This window comes from Panonychus citri, unplaced genomic scaffold (assembly GCF_014898815.1).
Source record: "Panonychus citri isolate SS breed McGregor unplaced genomic scaffold, ASM1489881v1 Contig00011, whole genome shotgun sequence".
In the NCBI taxonomy this organism is placed as follows: domain Eukaryota; kingdom Metazoa; phylum Arthropoda; class Arachnida; order Trombidiformes; family Tetranychidae; genus Panonychus; species Panonychus citri.
This window is the reverse complement of record NW_026515416.1, coordinates 1,255,078-1,278,902: the sequence shown is the minus strand read 5'-3', so window position 1 is coordinate 1,278,902 and position 23,825 is coordinate 1,255,078. Positions and strand designations below refer to the sequence as shown.

Sequence of the window (23,825 nt, the reverse complement as noted above, 5' to 3'; positions counted from 1 at the left end):
TAAACTTGATTTCTTAGAATTGATCAACAAAATTAGTGATTATCTTAATTGTTAGTTATGAAACAGTTAATTGTAATGACCTTATCTCTTTACCTTGATTGTATTTCCCATTGGAATCAAACTTTTTTGGATCTACCAAAAAGTTACAACGATCTCAGGGTCAAGGATTAACCTTAGATCTCCAATGTTTTTGGTCAGTTCACGTTTGAAAAAAGGTCATTACAATTCACGTACAAAACACTCTTATAAATATTCACTAGTTGGTAACAATCAACATAATGATAGTTATATCCCGTGGGTGTATTCGTTATCATCATAATTAGTAAACAAATAATCAAATTGTAACAATCATTTACAATTGATTAGAAAATAAAAATAATAGAGATTAGTAATTCAAATGTTATCCATTACACCTTCAAATAGACAAGATAATCAGTCTCAACCCTGAACAATTAACTCAACTGATTAATATTAACAATAAATGAAAAAGTCAAATGATTAAGCGACTAACATTTGATACATTTGATACAAAACAAGTAAACCTAATTAGTGAAACCATTAATTTCAAGATAAATCGTCAACACCAATTAATTAATCAATAATTGATTGAATAAAATTTTATCGATGAAATTTGGTTTAATTTAGTTTACACCTCTGTTGATTTCTTTCAATTATAAAATAAATTCATTAATCATTTACATTTCCACCTCTAAAAGGTTCACATTTAAAACACAAATCAACTAATTGTTTGGGATCTTCTTTTTTGATTGTTCGTGAAAATGTTTACTAAAGTTAATTTTGTGATTATCTGTGTCACCTTTTCTTGTTTCACCGTTAATTCAATTAACGGTGATTGTCCAAAAAAAGGTACTGTAGGAGGTAAAAAAGTTCCCGATATTTTATCACTCAACAAAGATCAGAAAGGTTACTCAGCCACCATTGAGATAATCACTCCCGAAGAGGAATCTATCATGATCACCGAAACTTACAACGGTGCTAAGCTTTATGGTACTTTTGATATCGATTGGGTGGACGAGGGTCGAACTCGAAGTCATTACTATTATCAGGCAACCAAGGAAAGCTATATAGTTGAGCCCGAAGATTGTCCGGCAAGTGAACTTACAACTGAAGTAAAGTATAATATTATCAATGATTGGATTAGTCCTGAAGCGGCTAAGGATGAGCTTGATTTGTTTGGTTCATTGGACATTCTCGGTCCCTCTGTGCTTATGACTTATGCTGCAAGTGTCAGTGATAAAGCTCAATGGCTTGGATCTGATAGGATTGATGGTCGAACTGTCAATCATTGGTTCCATTGCTTGAGCGACGAGATTAACCTTGATTGGTGGTTCGAAGCTTCAAACAATTTACCATTTAGATTTTCATTAAGCTCAGCTAAAAATTTAACCGATCCTCATGTTTACAATTTCCTCATCTTTACTCCAGTAGCAAATACGGTTAACGATGTAGTTCAATATCCAATTGGCTATGGTTGCTATCGTCAGGCCAAAGATCAACCTAAGTTACCGTCGTTTTTGAATAGTGAAATGTTTTCACTTGATGCTGAAGCCATGATAATGTACAATAATCCTGATCAAGTTTTACTTTCCTCCCTTCGGATGATGAAATATCAAGATACTTATTCATTTGAGATCAGCGATGGTCCAAATACAACTCGAATCATTCAAAATCCTGCCCACATGGGAAGATATATAGTAAACACTGAAACTGGTGAATGTAAAGCTCAAGATTTAGATTATGAGGAAATATTTGTTGGTGATTTAGCTGTTACATGGCCACTTCACAAACAGGTTAGTTTCAATTTACTAAAATCCATAATGGACATAAGTGGACAATGGTCAAATTATATGGGACAAGTTACCACTGATGGTGGACTTATGGATGTATGGGAAGATGATCTGACTTCATTTTTCTCAGATGATAACTACATGGATGCCTCTGTAACCTACTATTTCCCAGTAATTGACAGAACTAAAAAACCTAATCAAGCCCCAGCGAAAATAATAATCAAGCCTCACAACGAACAGTACATTTCAATGTCATATCCCGTTCCGAACCAAATTGAGATTGTCTTTATCGATTATACTGAATCAGAGTTTGATCTTTCCGATCGTTTTGATGTATCAGGTTGTTTCGATGGCCCCGGTGAATTTACCTGGTTCCAAATTGTCATGTCCGATGCTTCATCAGGAACAAATACCAAAGATTTGACCAACATACGAACTTATTTTGAACAAACTTTGGAAAAATTCATTCCCAAGATTCGTATACCTGAGGTTGTCGTTAATCTTTACGATTTCAATTACTATATTACTGCCAAACTATTGGAACGACCTCCATTCATATTCCATTATTCAACAACAGAACAATACAAAATCGAAAATCCAACTTCCATCTTAATTAGAGACCATGTAGAAGATTGTGGCGAAGTTTGTACCAACAATCCAAATTGTAAAGAGTTTTCATATTGTAGCGATTTAAATTGTCAAATTTTCGTTTCCACGGTAACTTATTCATCAGTAGTCACAGATGATAAATGTTCCTGGTACCAAAAGCGAACCTACGATGCTCCCGAATCCGCCATCGATCGAAACATTTTAGCCTCTACTCGAAACATTTTATCCCAAATCAAGGCTAAAGTAAATTCTGGTGAATTCGTATTGTCCAAATATTCATTATCGGCGGAAGATATGTTCGTTGTCAGTGGACCTGAAGAGATTGGTGGAGTTGCAGAGGAGTTCGATGATTCTTTACTCCCCTGAAGGGTGATGAATACAGTGTTATTGTTTCTGATTCGCGTTTATCTTCTGGGGAAACTGTTGATTCTGTTAGTTATTCAGATTGTCTTAAACTGTGTCAAAATGATGATGACTGTTATTCACTTTCATATTGTTTCAATCAACACAAAGAGTGTGTTCTAAGTACCGAATCGAAAGCCAATTTGACCAAATCTCTGTCCGATAAAACTTCACATGCTGATAGTTGTGACGTTTTCGAAAGTAAGTCAATATTTAAACGAATGAAACACAACTTAACATCTAAAGACTTTTTTTCTCATTTGATCTATAACAGAATCGTTCATTGCCTTTTATCGTAAATTCCCTGGACAAAGTCTCGTAAAAGACGCAATTGCTACTATTCCAAACATCGATGAATCTGAATGTGCTCGTCGATGCTACGAATCAACTGAATTCCCTTGTAAATCATTTGACATTTGTAGTTCGACCTCAGAATCAAAGTAAGTTTTCCACTGATTGAATTCGATCTCAATTTGGTTCTAAACTATTAAACTATTTCGACTCTAGGACTGAATGTTTCCTTCACCAATTCCATGCCGTTGAGGACACAGCTCATGAGATTAAAGATGCCGTTTGGGACTTTAGTAAATCGACATGTGACCATTATGCAGGTAAAATCATTTATTGATATTTGGATATGAAATATTTCATTCTAACGATAATCCATTTTGTTTTCCAGTGAGATTATCTCGAGATTACACCCATTATGTTGGTCGTCAATATAAACAAGGTTCCGTTAAAATACTCAAAGAGATAAGTGATGTTAGTCTTGAAAGATGCGCTTCTGATTGTAATTCTGACGATGGAAATTGTAATTCATTTGAATATTGCGAATCATCAACAAATGGACAAAACTTACGAGTGACCTGTCGTCTCTCATCATCAAGCTCAGACAACTTCGTTACGGCAGATTCAACAAGTACAGCTTGTTCAGTTTATCTAAATAAGGCCAAAATTGCGCAAAACTCGAAAGTCGTCAAAGGTTCAGATCATTTTGGTGTCGCTATGGGTTTAGGTTCATTTTTCTTCGTTGTCGCATTTGCTGCAGGTATCGTTGGCTCAATTTACTACAAAAAGCGATTCTCATAAAATAATCTTCTAACTAAAGTTGACAAAAATTTGACGAAAATCAAGAAGTTTTTCTCAATAGTATTAATTAAGAACCAAAAAAACTTATTCATCATTTCATAATTAAAATTATATTCTCATCTTAATTTTACTTTTTATATGGAATAAAAAATTGATCTTTGATTGTTATTTTTCTGGAATATTAATTGTGAATCACATTTCATCTCATTGAAAATCGTCCTGAGAAACATAACATGTTTCCAATGAAATCTTTTCTTCAATAGAAGATAGGAATTGATTTTAATCACAATTGAAATGAAAATCAATTGAGATTAATTGTAAGTTTAACTATTGTTTTTTTCTACTCCTCTAGCTAATTAAATTGCTCATCATCATCAATTAATTAAATGATCATTTGCTTCTTTAACAATGGCGATTGTTAAAGTTGATATAACACCGAATGCATAATATATAATAATAATTATAATATTATTGTAATTAATTGGAAAAAGTTTCTCTCTCTCTCTCTCTAGTATTTTTAATTCAAACATTCAATTGTCTTCATGAATTGTTCATTATTATTATTTGATTGTTCAATTGTCAAAACCTTATATCTGGACGAATGCAATTTCAATTGTTGGCTTAATGGTGATAAAATGATAATATCAGATCAATTTATTGATTACCATGTATTGTTGTTGTTTGATATCATCTACATCAACTTCATCCTCATCATCACCATCATCATCATTATTGATGAGGACTTTGTGTTTGACAAGGTTATGTTTATGTGAATATAATATCAGGGCTCAGCATGGTAACAATTTAGTAACATATTAATGGTTTGAAAATTTAATTTATCAGTGTTGTTACTCAATTTAAGATGATAAACAATTTAAACTAATGGAAAGTTACTGTTATTAATATTTATCGCAACAAATTTGATGATTACCTTAATATCAATATACATAATCACTAAATTACAATTGATTTTGTCAACCTTGATCATCAACAGAAAGATCAAAATTAACTACACAATCAATTGCAATTAATTTAATTCTGAGATGTATTCTAAATGTGACAATTTGTTTTGTCAACTCTCACTCTCTCTTCCTATGTAACATATTAGATCAATAGTTGAATATAATGAGCTCATTTCATTGGGAGTGTATTATTATTAAATTGCTGAAATTATCGATTTTCTAATTAGAATAGATTTAAAGTGTTATAATTGGCTTTATTATAAAATCACAATCAAATGTTATCATCAAGTTGATTCAGTTGGTATAAATTTAGCAATAATCAAGATATTTAATATTTAAACAACCAAGTTGTTAACCTAAATTCAGTTTAGCAATTAAACTTTTTTTTTGTATATATGTGTGTGTGTTCAATAGCTATTAGTTAATCTAATTTGATTTGGTTTGAATTTTTTGTTCAACCAATAACAATTAACTGTACTTTCAGAGTTTCAAGTTCAAGTAATTGTAATTAATATTGAAAATAATAATTACAAGTGATCATTATGATGAGCAGAAATAATTTAACTCCCATTGCTGAAACTTTCGTTTTTTTCCTCAGAGTATTATTAAAGCTTAAACATGATGATCATGTATTAGATTGAATCATTTAAATCTCAAGACAGATGATTAAGTTGATGATGATGATGATGATGATTATGATGATGATGGTAGATGAGAAATAAAAAAATCCAACCTGAACACTAATCTATTACAATTAAGAAAGTAAACTCAAAATAATGATAATATTAATAACTTAATCAAGAACAATGAGCTTTTCAAATGAATCTCAAATGGTAAAAGTTATTCTGACCTCTAGATAATTAATTGTTGTCTAAAATTATTAATTAAGGTTATACTGTATGAAAGTTATATTAAATTGTTTACTCCTGTTAGACATGATAATTGATTTGTTAAAGTAATTAAATATTAACTCATAATAATATCAAGTTACTTTATTAATTGTTACTTTAACTTTCTCAAGATTATTTTTTACACACGAAATCATCATCATCATGATCAGACTTAATCGACATCATGATAAGTGGAATTAGTTAACTTGACATTTTGTTTTTGTTTGACTACAAAAACGACAATATAAAAAGTGAAAGGTCACCAACGATTGAAATTGAATAACAAACAATTAGATTTGTTTGTTTATAAATAAAGTAGATTGATAAGTAAAAAGAAAACAATTCAAGACAAATGATAGCAAAACGAAATGATTAAATAGCGAAATAGATTAATTCTGATTAATTGGTTATTGTTATCATGCTGTTGTTACAGTTTATGATGGTGATAATAGTAAGAGATCATGAAAGTAGGTCAATCAGGGTGAACAAATCATAAAGGGTGGTAGAGAGAAAAAAATTCATCAGCTGATACATGGAGAGAATCATAAGAGAAGAGAAAAAGTTAAGTTAAAGTTTAAAAGAAAATGAAAAAGCTCAAAGAAAAACCTTGTTACGGTTTCACTTTTTTGACAGTTAATTACAATTAAGTGGGAAACAGTTAATCACCAAACAAATTAATCTAAATTAATTCTGGAAACTTTTGTCCCGAGTATGAGAAAATAAAAATATCTATGAATATTATCAAGAAAAATGAGAAATGTTATCATATAAAAATAAAAGTGAGAGAAATAAAATTAATATTAAATGAGAGAGAAAGAGATTCATCAATCAGAAAATTGTAATTACGTTGTGTAAGATTTTCATGTTTACAAAGATGATTAAATCATCATGAAAAATAAGTTATTTCTCCAACAATTGATGAAATATGAATGAAGATAAACAAGTTTTGTTAATAAAAACAATTACAACTGAGAATCGCTAAGTGGGACAATTAAAATATTGTACAAACAATAGTTAATCTCATAGTGAAGAGGCAACGTTTGGAAATGATTAAAGATTAGATTAATCAAAGAGATTAGGAACTTTATATGGATTATACTCTCTTTTTTTGCTTTTAATTGCTATTATTTATCGTCATCTTTTAACAATCTACGCAACAATCAGTAAGATGAGATCTTTTATCATGGAAATATGAGTTAGATGTAAAAAAGACCAGGAAATCACATTGATTGACATAAGACAAGATTGATTTCCATGGAATAAGAGAAAAATGATCAAGATAATACATCTTCATCACAAGAACTATTATTATTATTAGAAAGAATCAATAAAATAGTAAAAATAAAACATCAATTACAATGATGATCTAACTATTAATACAAAGGAATCAAGTAAATTGTTGATCATTAATGACAATGATATTGATGATAAAAAATAATCACAATGATGTAATAGATAAAGGAAATGCCAAAGAAAAAGTTATCACCATTATGACGATGGTAAAAAGCTGAAAAGATACAATATCAGAAAGTGATGAAAATTCAGGATCCGGATACCTGATTCTAAGTGAATCGTCATCATAATAATAGTGACCCCATTTTACAGGATGAGGATGAGTAAAAGTAACGGTACATTCACTCACAAGCCAAATAAACTCTTTCCTTTTCAAGTTTTCATCTTTATCAAACTGTGATAATAATGAATATTAAACATAATCATCATTAAATATACTAACATTATTCTGGCATCGTCTTCATTTTTTTCGTAATCTTTTTCATGATCACCACAACAAAATTGAGGATATTCATGAAAAAGTTGATAAATCTCATTTCAAATTCACTTTTTTCACAATAATATTTAAGGAACAGCGAAAATTCAAGAAAAGGACAACATCGTGACTCGAAAACAGGTAAAACAAAATACAATTCATTCAATCAGGATAGTGGTCGATTCATGAAAGAAAGTTTCTCAAGTAATTACAAAGATGAAGTAACTGTTTGTATTGCAATCAATTAACAAAGAAAAAAAGAGATTATAATAAACAGAATTAGGAGCAAAACCTTTGTATCTAATACTTAAAACTAAGTCAACAATTAACAACTCATTTAATATTTAATTCTTAATCACTCTACTTTAATTTTTATGTGAATGTTTTTTAATTGTTATTATAGTTTTCAAGATTGTGTCTTTGGGAAAGATGATTTTCTGTTTCAACAAACTAAATTATCATCACCCCGAACATCCCAAGCGTCAACAAAAACAAAAACAAAAACATTCAGCTGATTAAGTTTGAGTAAAACCAGCTAATGATGATGAATCAAAATGCAAAGAAAGTAATGATAATTTCTGCCATGATTAAGGTCATTAAACTGGGAATACATGTTAAAACAAAAGTGAAGGAGAAAGATGATTATTTACATCATCTCTCTCTCTCTCTCTTTCTTCTAGCATCTTTATCACAACAAAATCAGAGTAAATGAGACATAGAAATGGAGAAGAAAAATTCCAATTGTAACAATGAGTTACTATGGAGAAAAAGATAAAACATTTCAAGATAAAATCATTACCATGCAAAGAGAGAATGATACAGATTTATCATCATGTTCAATGAGTTTAACCATTAAAATGAGATGATAACAAGAGGAACACTTTTTGGGTGACAATCAACAACAACAATAGTATGAAAATTAACACTGAGTATTTTTTTTGACTCTCTTGTAGCAAATTGTAAGTAAATAAAAAATGATAATGATGATAGAGAGGGAAATAAGTTGAATTAAAGTGTATTAGAAATGGTTACACTTACCTCAGCAATGAAGACAACAATTAATGTTTCCTCTCTTTCTGCTGGATTAAGGTTGTTAATTAGATTACGAATTGTTTGTACAAGATATGATTGAACGGGTCGTCTCACTGTTGGTATACCAAGGACACAGGTAACTCCAGGCCGACCATTGGGATAACGAGATGAGGCTCGACGGAAAGCAGGGGTCAATGGGTCAGAAGATTTTAGTAGATGGGGTAAAAAGTGGACTAGGGTGGGTAGTTCAATTTGATCAGATGAAACTGAGCGACCTTGAAAGGGAATGTCTAATCCAATATTGGAACCAGCGATTCCAAAACCACCTCCATTACTGTTACCACCAAGATTATTGATTGATTCTCTAAAAGATGATGATGAATCAAACCATTTACTATCATTTGATGAAACGGCTCTCATTGTTTCCCTTAAATAGTTAACCTCAATTTTACGCTGTTGATTGAGCATCTCAACGTGATTTAATTTCTCTTTCAGTTCAATCAGCTGTTGTTGTAATATGGCTTCTTTAGACGGTCCTGATATTGATCGATCATTGGTAATATCACCAGTGAAAAGTACCAATATGGTTAAGGCGGGTATCAGTGCGAGTAATACACTGAAATAGATTATTTTAAGTCGATGACCACCGCGAAGTTTCATTTCTCATTAAGAATTTTAATTCTCCTTTTGGTCCTTTTGAAATTTATTATTCTCTCTCTCTCTCGGCCAAGTAAACGGGTTGTGATTGGGGATGATAATTGTACTTTGTAATGATTAATTTTGCTTTTAGGTAATCAGATTGATTAATCTTTTTAGACTGGTCATCAAAGTTTATGGCTGGACTTGATTAAACAGTTAAGCTCATAGAACCAAAAAAAAACTCGTTCGATTTTCTGTAAAGATGAAAAAAAAACAAAGAAATATAAATAACCTTTTTCTCAATTGATGGTTAGTGTTTTTATATTGTTAATTATAATCATACCTTGAGATGATGAGGGTTAAATTGTTGAACTTTGGGTGTTGGGTGATGATAGTTTTTATTGTTCCAGTTAAAGAACGAGTTTAAATTGAAAGTGTTCACTTTGGTTTTCAACGATCAATAAGATGAATTAATGAAGATGATTTGTGTTCGTAATCAAAACTGAGCAAAGAAAAGCAGATGAATCAATCACTATTGGTAATAATTATGTGTGACATATAAATTCAGGTACATTATCAACTTGAAGACAATAGAAGATCATCAAACTGTGGATTAATCATCAATCGAAAAGAAGAAAAAAATAACTAGACAGAGTAGAGAAGCTGTAATAGAAATGGAGAACGATGATGATTTAATAATCGGTTGATGATGATGAAAAAGAAATCACAGAAATGGAGAAGAAAAGTGAGAGAGAGAGACAGTTAATAAGATAAGAGAGAAGATAAATCCACTTAAACTTTTTGCTTTACTCTCTCTCGTCATCCCCTCTCTTTCTCTCTCTGTTTTATCAAACTGTGACAATATAACAATAATTGTATCTAATAGCATATATCCTGTTGCCATTGGCTAAAGTTGATAACAACAAATACACAAGAAAATCAGTGGAGAAAAAAAAATTGTTGATTGGATTTGAAGGTTATGATGATTAGAGATTATAAAATAAATCGAGAGAATGAAGAATTAAAGTTGAAGATTGGGATGATGATAAAGCACTAAAAACACATGATGATTTGAAGAGATGATTAAGAGACAGAGAGAGAGAGAGAGATACTATACTTATTACTCTTTGGATCAGGTTATAAATCAATTAAAACGAATGTAATTAGTGTCGAGATTTTATTTTCTCTCACTTGTCCAAACCACTGCTGGAGAAAATGTATTGGGGTAAGTTAACCAGAATGAAAAATAAAGAGAAGAGAAAAAGATTTTCAAATTGGATTAATGTTGATCTCTTTTTCTTCTGGACAAGTTGTACATTCACTGGTTTTATAAATTTATCTATTGTTGATTAATAGAAAAAGAAGAAGATTATTGATGATAAGAAGACGATGAGAGTTTTGAAGAGTCACAAGAATATAAATTGTGAGTAATGGATGATGTTGATGATGTCGATTAGTTAATATTGATGATGATTCTTCCGATGAGAGGACCAAGAATGGAAACCAGGGAGAAAAGAGAGAACTTTGTCTCTTTTTTTTCTTGATTTTTCTCTGTGATTTTCTCCACTTTCTCGCAAAGAGAAATAAAGAGAGAGAGAGAGACGAAGAAACTGTAATATATTATTTACTTGGAAATGGAAGAAAATTGAAAAAAAAGGATAATAATAAATGTCAAAGAAAAGAATAAAAAATAAAATAAAAGAGTAAGAAGAAGATAAAACAATGTAGAAGGAGAAAAACAATTATTTGTTCATCACAATGTTCGATTGTAATTTTTTTTTCTATTCTTTGAGTCAAATTTTCTCTTTCTCTATGCCATTCGAAATTCTTTTCTCCCCAACAAATCACCGTCACTTAGAAAATGAGAAAGAAAATCTCATGACATTTTCATCTGCCCAACAAATTAACACAATTGAAGAAAAACTGTTCAAATAGATTAATTCACTTATCCACACATAAAATCATCTTTAACAGTTAATCATTTAACAATTTAAACAACAATCAGATCGAAACTCAGTAAACTCGTTGAGAGAGAGAAAGAAAGAGGGAGAGAGATGTTGTTGTAACTGTTTCCAAACAAGAATTGAACATAAACAGAAAATCATGTTTTCTAAAAGAGATCCGAATATCGAATATCTGATCCGAAGAAAAGAAAACAGAAATTCTTTTCTATTTAGTTACAAATAGAAACATGAGATGGCGACACTAATGTTCTTTCTCCCGGTGAGTGAATTTGTTTTTTTTTCTCATCTCAATGTAGACAATTAGTTTAATCAATTGATTGTTTTTATCATATTTTTCTTTTTCTCTTGTGGTTTTAATTGTTAATCCAATTATTTTCTATTCTGTTTATCTAATTCATTTTCCACCCATTTGTGAACATTTCAACTGAATTTGTTTTAGATGTGGCGCCTTAATGGGAAAAAGTGATTCTCTATTCTGGTAAAGTGTAACAACCACCACCCATTGAAAGCACATTTTTCTATTCGGCAAAATTTAATTTTTCGTCTCTTGATATATTGATTATTTTATTCTTATTCTTGGCTATCTTTCCAATATATCTCTGGTTCTATTCCTCTTTTCTGCTGCTCTCTAAATCGTCTACATGGTTACCATCTTCTTGCTAATTTTACATTTTCACAGCGTGAAAGGATTATGATTTCAACCCGATTTCCCACCACAACCATTCATGTTTATGGCCGATTTTGTCTGGTTTTTGCTTCATCGATCTTGGGGACTTGAATTGTTGATTGGGTATTTTTAGTGTGTCAATTTTGTCTTTCTCTCTCTCTCTCTCCCCTCACTTCGTTACTCTATTAACTATATATATAATCATCTTTAATTATCGACGGTGATTAGTCACCATTCACCTTTACTACCTTCGCCTGATAATTAACAGTTTTTATAATGTCTAATTCAGACCAACGAGTCTCCTATTGTTTTAAAGTATTTGAAAGAATATGTGTCCTTGATAAAGTTATCCGAAGAACAGATAAATTAATCAGTGATACACAATCTAAATTGGAATCAATTCTTCATCAAATTGAAAGTGAACGTGAATTATTAATCCATATACAAGAGATTGAAGCAAGAATCAAATGTCTAAACCAAGAATACAATCTAGCTCATTCAAGCTTCCAATCTCAAGAAGATAAATCAACTTCAAATGAACGATTAATCCAAGAGACATCAATTGACATGGATGTTCAAAGGGAACAAATGAGAATCGATTATAAATGTCTGGAAAGCCGACGAAATGAATTAGCCGAAGAGAAACAAATACTAGCCAGTAACAATTATAATCTCATCTTACGTCGAAACAGTCTAATTATGGAGCTTTGTCAAATTTATCCAATTCAAAACTATCAAGGTAAATATTAAGTCTCTTTTTTAATATCATTAACAATCAGCTGAACAAGTAAACAAGTAAACAATCAAAAATTAAACATTCATCTTTGGAGAGATTATTTTTTGTTGTCTATTGATATAAATCCTTTTCATCTACATCTTAAAGTATCAAGATTAGATTGAGGTCAACTTACAATACAAACGACATTTAAATGTGACATATTTTCCCCATTTACATTAAATGATTGTCTTTTTTTTTCTTGTATAAAGGTAAACATAAAGACAGAAAAACAGAATGATTCTAATGTTTCTCTTTCTCTTTTTATTTTCTCTTTTTCTTCTCAGGTAAATATTCCATTTGTAATGTACACCTTCCCGATTCCGAAGATTTCAAGGGTAAAAATACATTTCATCTATCGGTGGCTCTTGGTTATGTTTGTCATTTCCTTCTAATGACATCGAAATTTTTAGATATTCCATTGCGATATTCACTTATCCCTTATGGTTCCAATTCCTGTATTATTGATCATATTGATCCCTCATTAGATAAATCGGGAAGAGTTTTTCCCCTTTACTGCGATACCAATTCCAAGGATAAAAGGATTGCCTTTAGTTATGCTGTTTACCTGATAAACAAGAATATCGCCCAACTAAGACATTACCTTTCTCTCAAAACAACCGATCCTCGAGCAACATTACCAAATTTATATAATCTCATTGAGGAAGGATGTAAATTACCAAGTACACGGTGGTAAAAAAAAAAGTTCGTGTGAAAGGTATTTGGAGTGTTACGATGTACAGTTAATCAAATTTCAATTTTTAATTATTCGAACGCATCTCAATTCCCATCCCCTTTCACACGAACTTAATTATCACCCTGTAATTAGTTAAACATTATCTTCTTCCAAGTAGATAAATTTTCAATTTCTGTGTTTCTTTAAATCATAATGATTCACATAAACATGAATAAGTATCGTCTATGTCAATAACTGTAAATAATATAACTACTAAGAAAATCCCCTAACAGAGAGATATATATATAAATGTATCTATAATCACTATTATCAAATTTAGTTAGTTAATTAACTTTGTTCACCTTTATATTGGTTAACCTTAATCATACTCAAAATCTTATTATTACTTACCTTTATTGACATTATCAAGTTTTTCTCTGATCAATTTGTTTTCTCTGTCTCTCACAATGTCTCTTCCCATATCTCACCGATCAACTAATCATCGCTCAAATGTTAATTGTTCATTTTTAACTAATTATCAACGGTAGATTATTAAATTGTTAAATTGATTACTGTTTGATAACACACAAAAATCTCCCTTGATAAAATAGTAAATAACAATATTAAGGGGTATGTCAACCCTAAAATCGACCTCCGTCAAACACAAAATTAACAATTGTTTTAGTTAGAACATTTAATAAAACCTCTCTATCCGTTTTTAAAAGCTCTAAAAAAATTCTGGTTAGGCTACATCGAGTTTTTGTTTTTTTTCGATTATCATGTAACCAACCGTTCATCGTTTTTGCAGAATGTTAGTTCTTGTTACGATCCATCGACTGACAAAAGCTCTAGGATTAGATATTTTTCTATCTCAGGATATGGACTTGAGGTCATTTTTCTTTCGACAAGCTCTCATTTCGTCAGGTCACCGTCAGGAATTTATTTAAGTAGATCAAATTAAACCTCAAACATAGCTCTATAGCTGGACTCGAGCTTTTTTCGACAACTTTTTTCTTTGACCTGCTACAGCAGTTGATCTGATTCGACACATACAACTGAGCCACTGGATGAAACTAGATCACCAAGTTAGATCATTATGCTTCTGATTACAAGCGCACTAATATATCTAGAGATCAAAAGTTTCCGACTTTATCGTGAGATTTGCCCCACTTCGAGCGTGTTAACAAAAAGTTGGGTATTGAATTCCAATAAAATAGACTTTTGATCTCTAGATATATTAGTGCGCTTGTAATCAGAAGCATAATGATCTAACTGGGTGATCTAGTTTCATTCCGAAGTTATACGCTCTCAAGTTGTATGTGTCGATCAGATCAACTGCTGTAGCAGGTCAAAGAAAAGTTGTCGAAACTCGGTCAACATAGAGCTATGTTTAGTTTGATCTGATTAACCTGCGGTGAACGACAAATGAGCTGCGATCGAAAGAAAAGATCAATCTCCTGGATAGTATCTAATCCTAGAGCTTTGTCGTCGATGGATCGTAACAGGCAACATTCTGCAAATCGATGAATCGTTTAATTTATGATCGAACAAAACTTGATCGCCGATTGTGAACCAAATTTTAAAGACTAACGGATGAAGGTTTTTTAAATGTTCTAACTAAAACAATTGTTAATTTTGTGTTTGACGGAGGTCGATTTTAGGGTTGACATACCCCTTTATCCATGATAATAAAAACTCAGACAAGAGAGAAGGACAATCAAATTAATTAAACAACTTTTGGTCTAATCAATTTGACAAGTAATAACAATTAACTCCTACTAAATGTATATTAAGGTCTAATCATTGATAAATATCCGGTTATGTAAAAAAAAAAATGTTTACATTGAATAAACATTTTGTTGATCAAATAAAAACAAAGTTAATTGTTAAATTTTGCTCGTTGATTAGCAATTTGATTAGATGATGAAAAATATTAATTATATTTGTCAAAATTTACCAACCATTTGATATAATAACTTTTTCGGACCCAAGGTTTGTCATATCCTGTTGACGATTCACTGACAATTTAAATACAATTAACATGCAGAGATGATGAAACAAAATCTAATTAGGATTATGGTTAATTGTCAACCTTGAATATAACATATTGATTACAATGAGAAAGAGCTCATTATTGTTATTCAATTGGATCTGATTGTGATTATCATTGTTACGCTACAATCAACATTAAGGTGATTTTGTAATTTCCAAAAAAACAATTTAAAATCAATTTATTATCTAATTTAAATAAGGTAACATTATTAATACCTCACAGTTGATTGTTGGATTAAGAGTAGAGATTAAAAATTGAAATGTCTTCCAGATCCTCTTTCAATTGTCATCATTTGCGGTGATTAATCTGATCCAATTTCTGGAGGAAAGTCTCACTCTCTCTCCTTGTTATTACAATAATAGCAATTAATAATTAGTTAAATCGGTAAATTGTTTATGTTCAATTCTCAGGATTTGCTTTTTGTTTTGTGCTCCAATCATGAAAAACAGGGTAACAAAATTATTATCGTAATTGTATTGATCCTTTTCATTGGATTTCCTTAATTTTATCAATGAATATGAAAGATCTGCAATTAATGGACGTTAATTGGGCTGGAAAATATCACCATTTTTATCTTAATCATCTTCTTTCCATGGGAAACAATTTACATTTTGATGTGATGCTTTATAATTGTAGCTGTAAAGTGGGATTAACAGGGATACGAGGTCATCAAGGGAAAGGGTGAAATTTGACCAATTTTGACAGTTAGTGATGAAATATGATGATTAAAGTTATTTACGTATTAAAATAATTTAGCTCTTGATATAAGATTTAATCTTTTTCGTTAATTTTTTTTTCTCCTCCTTCTCAATGGTGTTCAAACTTTATCATTTCTGGACCAAATTTCATCTTATTAGCGATGATGACGATGATCAATTAATGTTGCAGCGAATGATATTATTCATGTTTACTTTCATTGATTTACGTTGATTGTTGTTGTTGTTGTTGTTGTTTACTGTTCAATCTCAATCTTGAAAGTACCATAATTTAGTGATCATTAAACGTGCATTGGTTGAGATAAATATTGATAATCGCCACTTTGATGATGCTTAAATTTATGACCTCTCATGGGAATTGGTTGTGAATCATGTTCTTGATTTAAACGTTCACCTAATACTCTTAACGGTTGATATTGTCGACTGTCAATTGGTGAACACAATCGGATGGCCACGAAAAAGGAGTAGATACAATTAGATATTATTGAAACACCAGGTTTCAAGATACTTGGGAAGAAGGAGGCAAATGAGAAACTATCAGAAAGATCACCACGATGACCATTAGGATGATTTTGAATGAATCTCAGGTAAATCCAACTGACCAAAAGTCCATAGAAGAACATAAGAACCAGGCTACTTTCGATAATGTTAAGAATATAAAGAAGAGAGGGAACAAAAAGACCGGCTAGAGGCACATTGTTGTTCTTAAATTTTCCAAACGGTGTTCCAATTAAAACTGATTCGGGTAATAATTGTTTAATGGAGACACAAATGGCCGCACAATAAGCAGAGCAACCGTACAATCGTACGTTGTAAAGATACTCATCCGACCCGTAGATGGAATAGAGTATTATGTAATGGCTTGTGGTTAAAAAGGCAACCGAAAGGTTGATTATGAGAAAAAATGAAAACAATTCTCGAGATCCCCAAAGAGGTTCAATTAGGGTTGAACTTAAATAGATCGCGAGTACATCGTTAACCACTTGCCACCAATGAAGCTCAATTAAGGGATAGGTTATGGTGGAAATGGCTGACCAGATCCAGAATCGTGGTGATAAAATGTTACCCGGTGTTAAAGTGAACATTTCGGTTATTGGTGAATCAAAATTGGTCCAGAAAAATTCTGAATTACTTTCAGATGATATCCGATTATTATTGTTTCCATTTTTTCCAGATGATCCGCTTGTTCCCCATTCACTGGTTAACAGGTTAATTAGATAAATAACGACAAGTGATATACAAAGAGAGGTGACAAATGGACTACGTGATCCTTTACCACGACCTTCGATTATTTTAACAAATTGTTCATAAAGGTAGATTGCATTTCGCTCCAGGAAACGGCCAAAGGTTGGAGATTTACTTTCATCATGGTCATCCAAACAGTCTGGTGAAAGTAATGGTGATGGTGAAGAATAAGATAAATGAGGCTGATTGTGATTGTGAGAGATTGAATTATTTGGATGATGAGCGGAAATATAATTTGAATTAATTAAACTACTGGTTGATGGAGATGATATTAATCTATCATCTCTAATACCACCACCACCACCACCTCCTCCTCCTCCTCCTAATCCTCCACTTGAAGAGCCAATATTACCATCGCCACCAATAGTCACAGTATCACCATTTCCAATCGATTCTCTGATATCCATAATAACAACAAATTAACCCTTTTAATTGTCCAATAAAATAGTAAATTTCATCAATGGTAAAAGAAAATAATTATATTCCAAAATGTTTCATTCACATTAAAAGTAAAACACCCAAGATTCAAACTGATCTTCTAAATGAAACCGATCATAAGTCAATCAATTAGAATGGAAACTAATTGGCATCTCCATGTTGACTAATTAACTATCACAATCGTTGAAATTTTAATTTAATTAAAAAAATTACTAAGGAAAAACAATCAAAACAGTTGAGACTTTTTTCCAGCACAAAAATTTGTAAACACTTTATTGCGGCTACGTCACTTCTTCCCCGTAGTTACTTTTATCGACGATAGATTTCGCTGGGGAGAATTTCAGTCCAGGAAAATATTTTGATTTCGAGCAGGAAAAAAAGTTCAAATGGACTAAATTTTTCGAACAATCAATTTGTTCAATTTGAAATAAACAATAATATGTCGTTTATCCATATTCTTTTATCCTACCAACTGTAAACGTATCGCTTCCATACCTATTTGAAGCTGCGTTAAGGAAACACATCTCACCATTGAACTTTAATTCCTCTTCCATGGTAAAAGCTCATTAGAGATACAAATTAATACTTATAATTTCAATCATAGAACTCGGATTCAGGGGCCAAGCCAATTCGGAATTGTGTAAAATTGAGATTGATCCAAGTTTCCATGACTTACCCAGAAATGGAATCATTCAAAAGGCGCTAATTATTCAGTGAATATTAATACTAAATAGCTAATATGGGAAAATAAGTTTCTCCAAATTTCAAATTAATTGTTAATTAATCAACTTTGAATGCTAATTTTGTTTTGATGTGAAAATTTTCACGGATTCTGTGCATTTCGGTTGTGAATCTGAATAAATAATTTAAAACAAACAATTGAGAGAGAAAAAAACTCCCTGTAAATCAAATGATAGCGAGAATAACAAAGCAATTATCTTAATGATTTAATCGAATTTCCATAGAAAAAAATTCTTTTTAAGATTATTATCCGTTCTTCAGTTATATTTACTAATTAATGGATCGTTATTCAATTATCCAATAGTTATTACCAGCAAGAGAATGAGAAAAAAAATCAAGAATCAATGCTGAGAAAATCAAGACAATTATTGACCAATAAGATGTGATTGTAAATGATTTAATGATAATTGATATTTGGACTGACCTTTTCGAGGAATAAGAAAAAAGTTAATCTGATTGTAGCTATTTCTCAACAACAATTAACTGGGTAACATTTAAGAAATAACAACAAACATGTTTACCAGATCTCGAAAATGATTGTTACCTGTAAATGGAGTTAGAACTTTACTTTCAAGATGAAAAGTTTCATGATTGAGAAAATGGTGGCAAATGATTAGGTTAATTGTCGAAAATGCGAAAAGAAAAATTAATTATTTTCTCGAAAAAAACAAATCAATGATAATTCTAATTGATCCTCTCACAATAGGAATGAGAAATCTTCGAATCTGCTAATCAATACATTGGAGACTAAATTAGTTGACCAAGGGAATTGTAAAAACGAATCATTATGTTTTCCCTCCTCCTGTCAACCAGATAATAACAATTAACATTAATTGTAATTGAAAAGAAAAATATAATCAATCGATTGTTGACTTGAAAGAAAAAAGGTATAAATCAAATTGCGAGAGATGAAAACAAAAAGTTAATCATTTTTCTAAGATTCAGTAAATCAGAGTGTCAACAATTACTTGATAGATTAACTGGTAAATTCATCAATTAAAAAGTATCGAGATGATTAATTAACATTGAGAAGTAAAATTCAATCAGTAAATTGTAGTAATCAAAAATGTTGAGACTATTAAGCTATTCAGTGAGCAGAAATCAAAGTGACTCGAAATCAGATCAACATAATCAACACAATCGTTATAATAATAAAGTTTGAGACATAACATTGATTGTTTCATCTTAATTGCAATTTGATTTGTATCAGTGCTTGTTGTGTATCATCAACGTTCATCTAAATGGCAATTAAAAGGAAGACCAGATCAGGAACAACAATCAGATTAATTTGCTGGATTTTATCAACCATTGGATTAGGTTGGCAAATGCACCAAATATCCATAGTCTATTTCAAGTACCAAACTCAGGTTGACATGGAGATTGAAGCTCCAGCACTAATCACCATGCCAGGATTAACGATGTGCCTCAAGATTGAGACAACAACTGATTACACTTACCTTCAAACGATTTACCCTCCGGCTCGAGGGATTATCGACTGGGCTCGAAGGGTTAATCATAATGCTTCCATTTACCGTTATATTCCAATAAATGTCTTAGCTCAACTACCGACCCAACCGGTGAGGATCATTTGTAAAACTCCGTTCCCTGAATTGAAACCCTTGAAACAAAACCAATCAACCCAATCAGATATTCCTGAGATGTGTGAAGATTATACAACAGTTAAGACAACAATTCAATTCAATGGTGGATCCGATGATTTCTGGAGATGTTCAACTTACTTTTACTCATTGACACTTCCGTCACCATATATACTTAATTCAGTAGATGACAAAGATTTTTATAAAATTTTCATTCATACAAATAGAGCAGAGTCGATATTTAATTTTAATCGTTCATCAGTTTTAATTTACATTCACAATCCAATGGAGGTACTTCATTTATCGGAAGCAGATTCGTTTCACTTTTTTATTGAACAAACGGACAGAATGATCTTGACCACTTCTAAATTGATCACCTATTTACTACCAACTCCCTATCGAACTGGTTGTTACAATTATTCTGGAGAGATTTATGGTCGAACTGGTTGTATCTTTAAATGTCGAGTTTCTCGAATCAAGAAAGAATGTCAAAGTGCTTGGTCCTGGTCAGTTCCAGCGGAAATCGATCAAACCGAATCATTTTCTCTAAGAGATAAACATTGTTACTTAAAGAATAAGTTTGAATGTTCAAATAATGACCTTTGTCCAGCTCAGTGTATCAACTATTGGTATACTACAACTTTAATTGTTAATCAAGAGAAAAGAACATTTTCCAATGTGACAGAACTTTATGTTCGACGTCCATTCGGTGTTGAAATAATCTACACTTATCTTCCTCGAATGAATGGAATTGAATTTCTATGTTACATTGCTTCGTGTTTTGGTATCTGGTTGGGTATCTCCTTTCTCGATATAATCTATATAATATCCGAATTTGCTGATACATGGATGACCCGACGGGAGACTAAAATTTTGGTCTTAAATCCGTTTGACCATAAAAATCCTGGTAAAAGTAAAATATCATTAGGATCACTTAGAACAGCTTAGATTTGATGAGCTGAAAATGGCCCGAAATTGTCAAATAAATTGTAACGATTGATAAAATAAACTTATTCTCAATTTCTCTCTGTTTCGTGTCAAAAGTTGATCTCTATTTGTTGAGTTAATTGCTACAAATAAAGTTCATGGAAAAATGAAAATTGAGTCAATTGCTGATCAGCAAAGATGAATATGGACCCAAGATTTTATTTAGAATATTAATATTGATTGAATTATCAGTAGAGAATAAAATTTTGGATATATTGGATGAAGTGATCTGATTTTGGATCGAATGAGATGAAACGATAAATGTAACCCTAAGTAGTTTTCATGTCGTTATTGTTGAGGAAATTGAACTAACACGATTACGAGAAAAGTAAATGTAAGTTGGTGTGATGACCATTATTTGAGGCTCTTGTGCGGCCAATTTTCGTTTCATGGCAACGATTGAATTTTGTAAGATATCGAGAAATGAAATTCCTAACCAAATGCCGAAACAAGAAGCAACATAGCAAAGATATTCAATACGATCAAGTCGAGGTGTGTACCTGTATGTGAATTCAACTTCTGAAGGTCTACGAATGAAGATACGAGTCAAATTTGTCGGTGTAATGGGCTGATGAAGAGTGACCAAAGTCGTTGTGTACCAAAGATTAAGACACTGGTTGGGACAAGTTACTTTCGATGAAGTACAAATCTCTTTCTGTTCTAACGTTAAGCTACAAGGTTTATCCACTCGATTGAAATAGTGCGGTAACCAAGGATCAGCGGGAACCGTAGAAGGCCAGACTCCACATTCTCTCATCGAACTTTCCTCAAGACAGTCGAAGATACAACCAGTTCGACCGAATCGTTTTTCATGATATTCAACACATTCAGTTCGGAAAGGCGATGGAAGTAGTTTCGTAATCAATTTCGATGAAGATAATATAAGGTCAGAAGTGGCATTGGTGTGAAAGGTGAAGGTATCAGCGGCACTTACAAGTAAAATCTCAATTGGGTTATGAACGAAAATGGAAACGGAAATGTTATCATTGGAAATCAGTTCCACGTTAAAAAAATCCTTCGAATCGGCATAATTGACCAGAAAGGCGGGAGTAGTTGCATTTCGATAAAAGTAAGTGAAACATTTACGAATGTTAATACCTTCGGTATAATGAATGCTCACCAGAATCGGCGAGTAATTTTCACAAGCGTAGCCTTTGGTTTGGTCAATTTTGGGAGCTCATCAAACGGAGTCGTACAGTTTATGGTTATATTTGGAATCGGTAATTGGGAGAGTATGTTAATGGGCAGAGCGGTTTTGGGTGGGACTGATTCACGGGTTGGATAATATTTAGGATAAAGGTCATCGATTTTGTAGACCAAACTGAGGCATATTGAAAGAGCGGGCATTGATAATTGCGATGGCACTTCAATGTCAATGTCCACACGAGTTGCATATTGAAAGTAGACACTTGAGATACTCCAAACTTGCCAAATGAGTCCAAAGCCCGTTAAAGTCCAGCAAAATATCCGTCGTAGGGGTAATGATGAACAGAATGGCGTTTGAACTGAATACGAAGGCTCTTTTATCGTTGTAGCGAGAGCGGGAATTTTACTGTTACTAGTTACTGGTTTCTTAGCTATGCCCATAGTTCATCGGTGCAAAAACATCATGAATCCATTGAATTGACCATTTAATCACTATAAGGACAATGAAGTGATAAAATCATTGGGAAATTTATCAAATTTCAAAATATATTCAACAACAATTGATTTTTTTAAATTTTACAACGAAATAAACAATCCATGGGAAATATAAATTTGATTGAATTTGTGGGAAAAAGTATTCAGAACTTTTTCCTTTGCTGACTTACCTTGATTTCAATTTAATTTGTGAGAAAGTTTCAATGAAATGATTAATAAATCAATCAAGTAATAGTAATGGAGAACGAGTTTGAATAACAACCATTTGATAAAATTTCAAATTGATTTATAAAAAAGTTCCAAGTGAAAAATCGAGTTCTTTCCATCTCAATTAAGAGAAGAGTATTTAGATTATCTTCTCATTGAGAGTCAGTGTATACAGGGCGTATCTTTTATCCACCTCGGATATTTCGCTGAATATCTCAAGAAATAAAGGTCATATGAATGTCAGAATTGACCTGAGGACTGAAAAGAATTGAAGCGTTCGACTTTACGATTTTCAAGGTCTTTGAGGTCATTTCTCGAAGGTAGCGTTTAAAGGTCATTTTAAGGTCTTCGTGTGAAAGAACACAAAAAGTTACACTCAAGTCATGGATTTGATGATACTCCGTCAAAAGGCAGCTGAGATGCAGACTTTTCATATAAACTTGGCTATTTAAGTGTTTTCAGATTGAAACATCAAACAATTGACCATCAATATTTCGGACAATCATTAATTATTCTGAATCAATCGGTAAATTGATTGATACAATTGTAATCATCTTTCCGAAAGATTCAGTTTTAATTATGAATTCCCAATAGTCTGTGTCTTTCACATATGGATAAATGGTTTTGGTTTTCTTGTCACAAATTAGAACTGAATTGGGATAAGAAATCATCTCGATATGATCCAGAGAATCGCTTCCAATAAAACTTTTCAGGAACGAATGGTCAAATTTTGACCTCTAAATTCTCTCAGAAAATGTAGAATGAAAAATTGATTCGTCAAAAATTACATTACTTTCTGACCTTTATCGAAGGCCAAACATGTACGGATTACAGACGGTTCTTGAAACGTAAAGAGGACATTAGAATAGATCGTACTTAGAATAGAAAATAGCTTTAATAGGCAAATAATCAAGAAAG

At 31.7% G+C, this 23,825-nt stretch overlaps 5 protein-coding genes across 6 annotated transcripts in view; 2 read left to right on the top strand and 3 right to left on the bottom strand.

The window, feature by feature from the left end:
* The window catches only part of LOC128392196 (alpha-1,3-mannosyl-glycoprotein 4-beta-N-acetylglucosaminyltransferase B-like), a 29,172-nt gene extending 17,875 nt beyond the window's left edge, over window positions 1-11,297 (bottom strand). The window contains exons 1-2 of the mRNA XM_053352180.1: window positions 9,543-11,297; window positions 8,567-9,453 (exon numbers count right to left, since the gene is read on the bottom strand). Of these exons, the coding sequence (XP_053208155.1) occupies window positions 8,567-9,220 (654 nt within the window). The 5' untranslated portion in view covers window positions 9,221-9,453; window positions 9,543-11,297. The remainder of the gene's footprint in view (window positions 1-8,566; window positions 9,454-9,542) is intronic.
* On the top strand, window positions 613-4,087 carry LOC128392185 (uncharacterized). The gene is given in 5 exon segments (XM_053352172.1): window positions 613-2,772; window positions 2,775-3,020; window positions 3,094-3,259; window positions 3,327-3,430; window positions 3,499-4,087. Coding segments are annotated over 5 exon segments (2,919 nt in total). The 5' UTR covers window positions 613-779; the 3' UTR covers window positions 3,909-4,087.
* Window positions 11,298-11,442: 145 nt separating the features above from the next.
* LOC128392202 (UV radiation resistance-associated gene protein-like) lies at window positions 11,443-13,850 on the top strand. The gene is made up of 2 exons (XM_053352188.1): window positions 11,443-12,569; window positions 12,893-13,850. Exons 1-2 carry the CDS (start codon window positions 12,107-12,109, stop codon window positions 13,300-13,302), a joined length of 873 nt encoding a protein of 290 aa, XP_053208163.1. The 5' UTR covers window positions 11,443-12,106; the 3' UTR covers window positions 13,303-13,850.
* A 1,645-nt stretch (window positions 13,851-15,495) lies between these two features.
* On the bottom strand, window positions 15,496-18,018 carry LOC128390449 (uncharacterized). Its single transcript, XM_053350167.1, has one exon. The coding sequence runs from the start codon at window positions 17,700-17,702 to the stop codon at window positions 16,332-16,334; it is 1,371 nt and encodes a 456-aa protein (XP_053206142.1). The 5' UTR covers window positions 17,703-18,018; the 3' UTR covers window positions 15,496-16,331.
* Window positions 18,019-21,198: 3,180 nt separating this feature from the next.
* On the bottom strand, window positions 21,199-23,286 carry LOC128390854 (uncharacterized). Of its 2 annotated transcripts, none has more exons than XM_053350637.1 (2): window positions 22,871-23,286; window positions 21,199-22,697 (listed from the first exon to the last, which is right to left on the bottom strand). In XM_053350637.1, the coding sequence occupies exon 2, from the start codon at window positions 22,644-22,646 to the stop codon at window positions 22,176-22,178; it is 471 nt and encodes a 156-aa protein (XP_053206612.1). In that variant the 5' UTR covers window positions 22,647-22,697; window positions 22,871-23,286; the 3' UTR covers window positions 21,199-22,175. The 2 variants fall into 2 exon arrangements, with proteins under 2 accessions (XP_053206612.1, XP_053206606.1); XM_053350631.1 differs by having other exon boundaries at window positions 22,871-23,279.
* Between the last annotated feature and the right edge of the window lie 539 nt (window positions 23,287-23,825).

Excerpts from the sequence above, each read along its gene's own strand:
- LOC128392202 (XM_053352188.1), top strand. The coding sequence starts at position 12,107 with ATGTCTAATTCAGACCAACGAGTCTCCTATTGTTTTAAAGTATTTGAA. Across the intron at positions 12,570-12,892 it reads TCCAATTCAAAACTATCAAG|GTAAATATTCCATTTGTAAT; the intron begins GTAAATATTAAG and ends TTTTCTTCTCAG.
- LOC128390449 (XM_053350167.1), bottom strand. The coding sequence starts at position 17,702 with ATGGATATCAGAGAATCGATTGGAAATGGTGATACTGTGACTATTGGT.
- LOC128390854 (XM_053350631.1), bottom strand. The coding sequence starts at position 21,816 with ATGAGAGAATGTGGAGTCTGGCCTTCTACGGTTCCCGCTGATCCTTGG.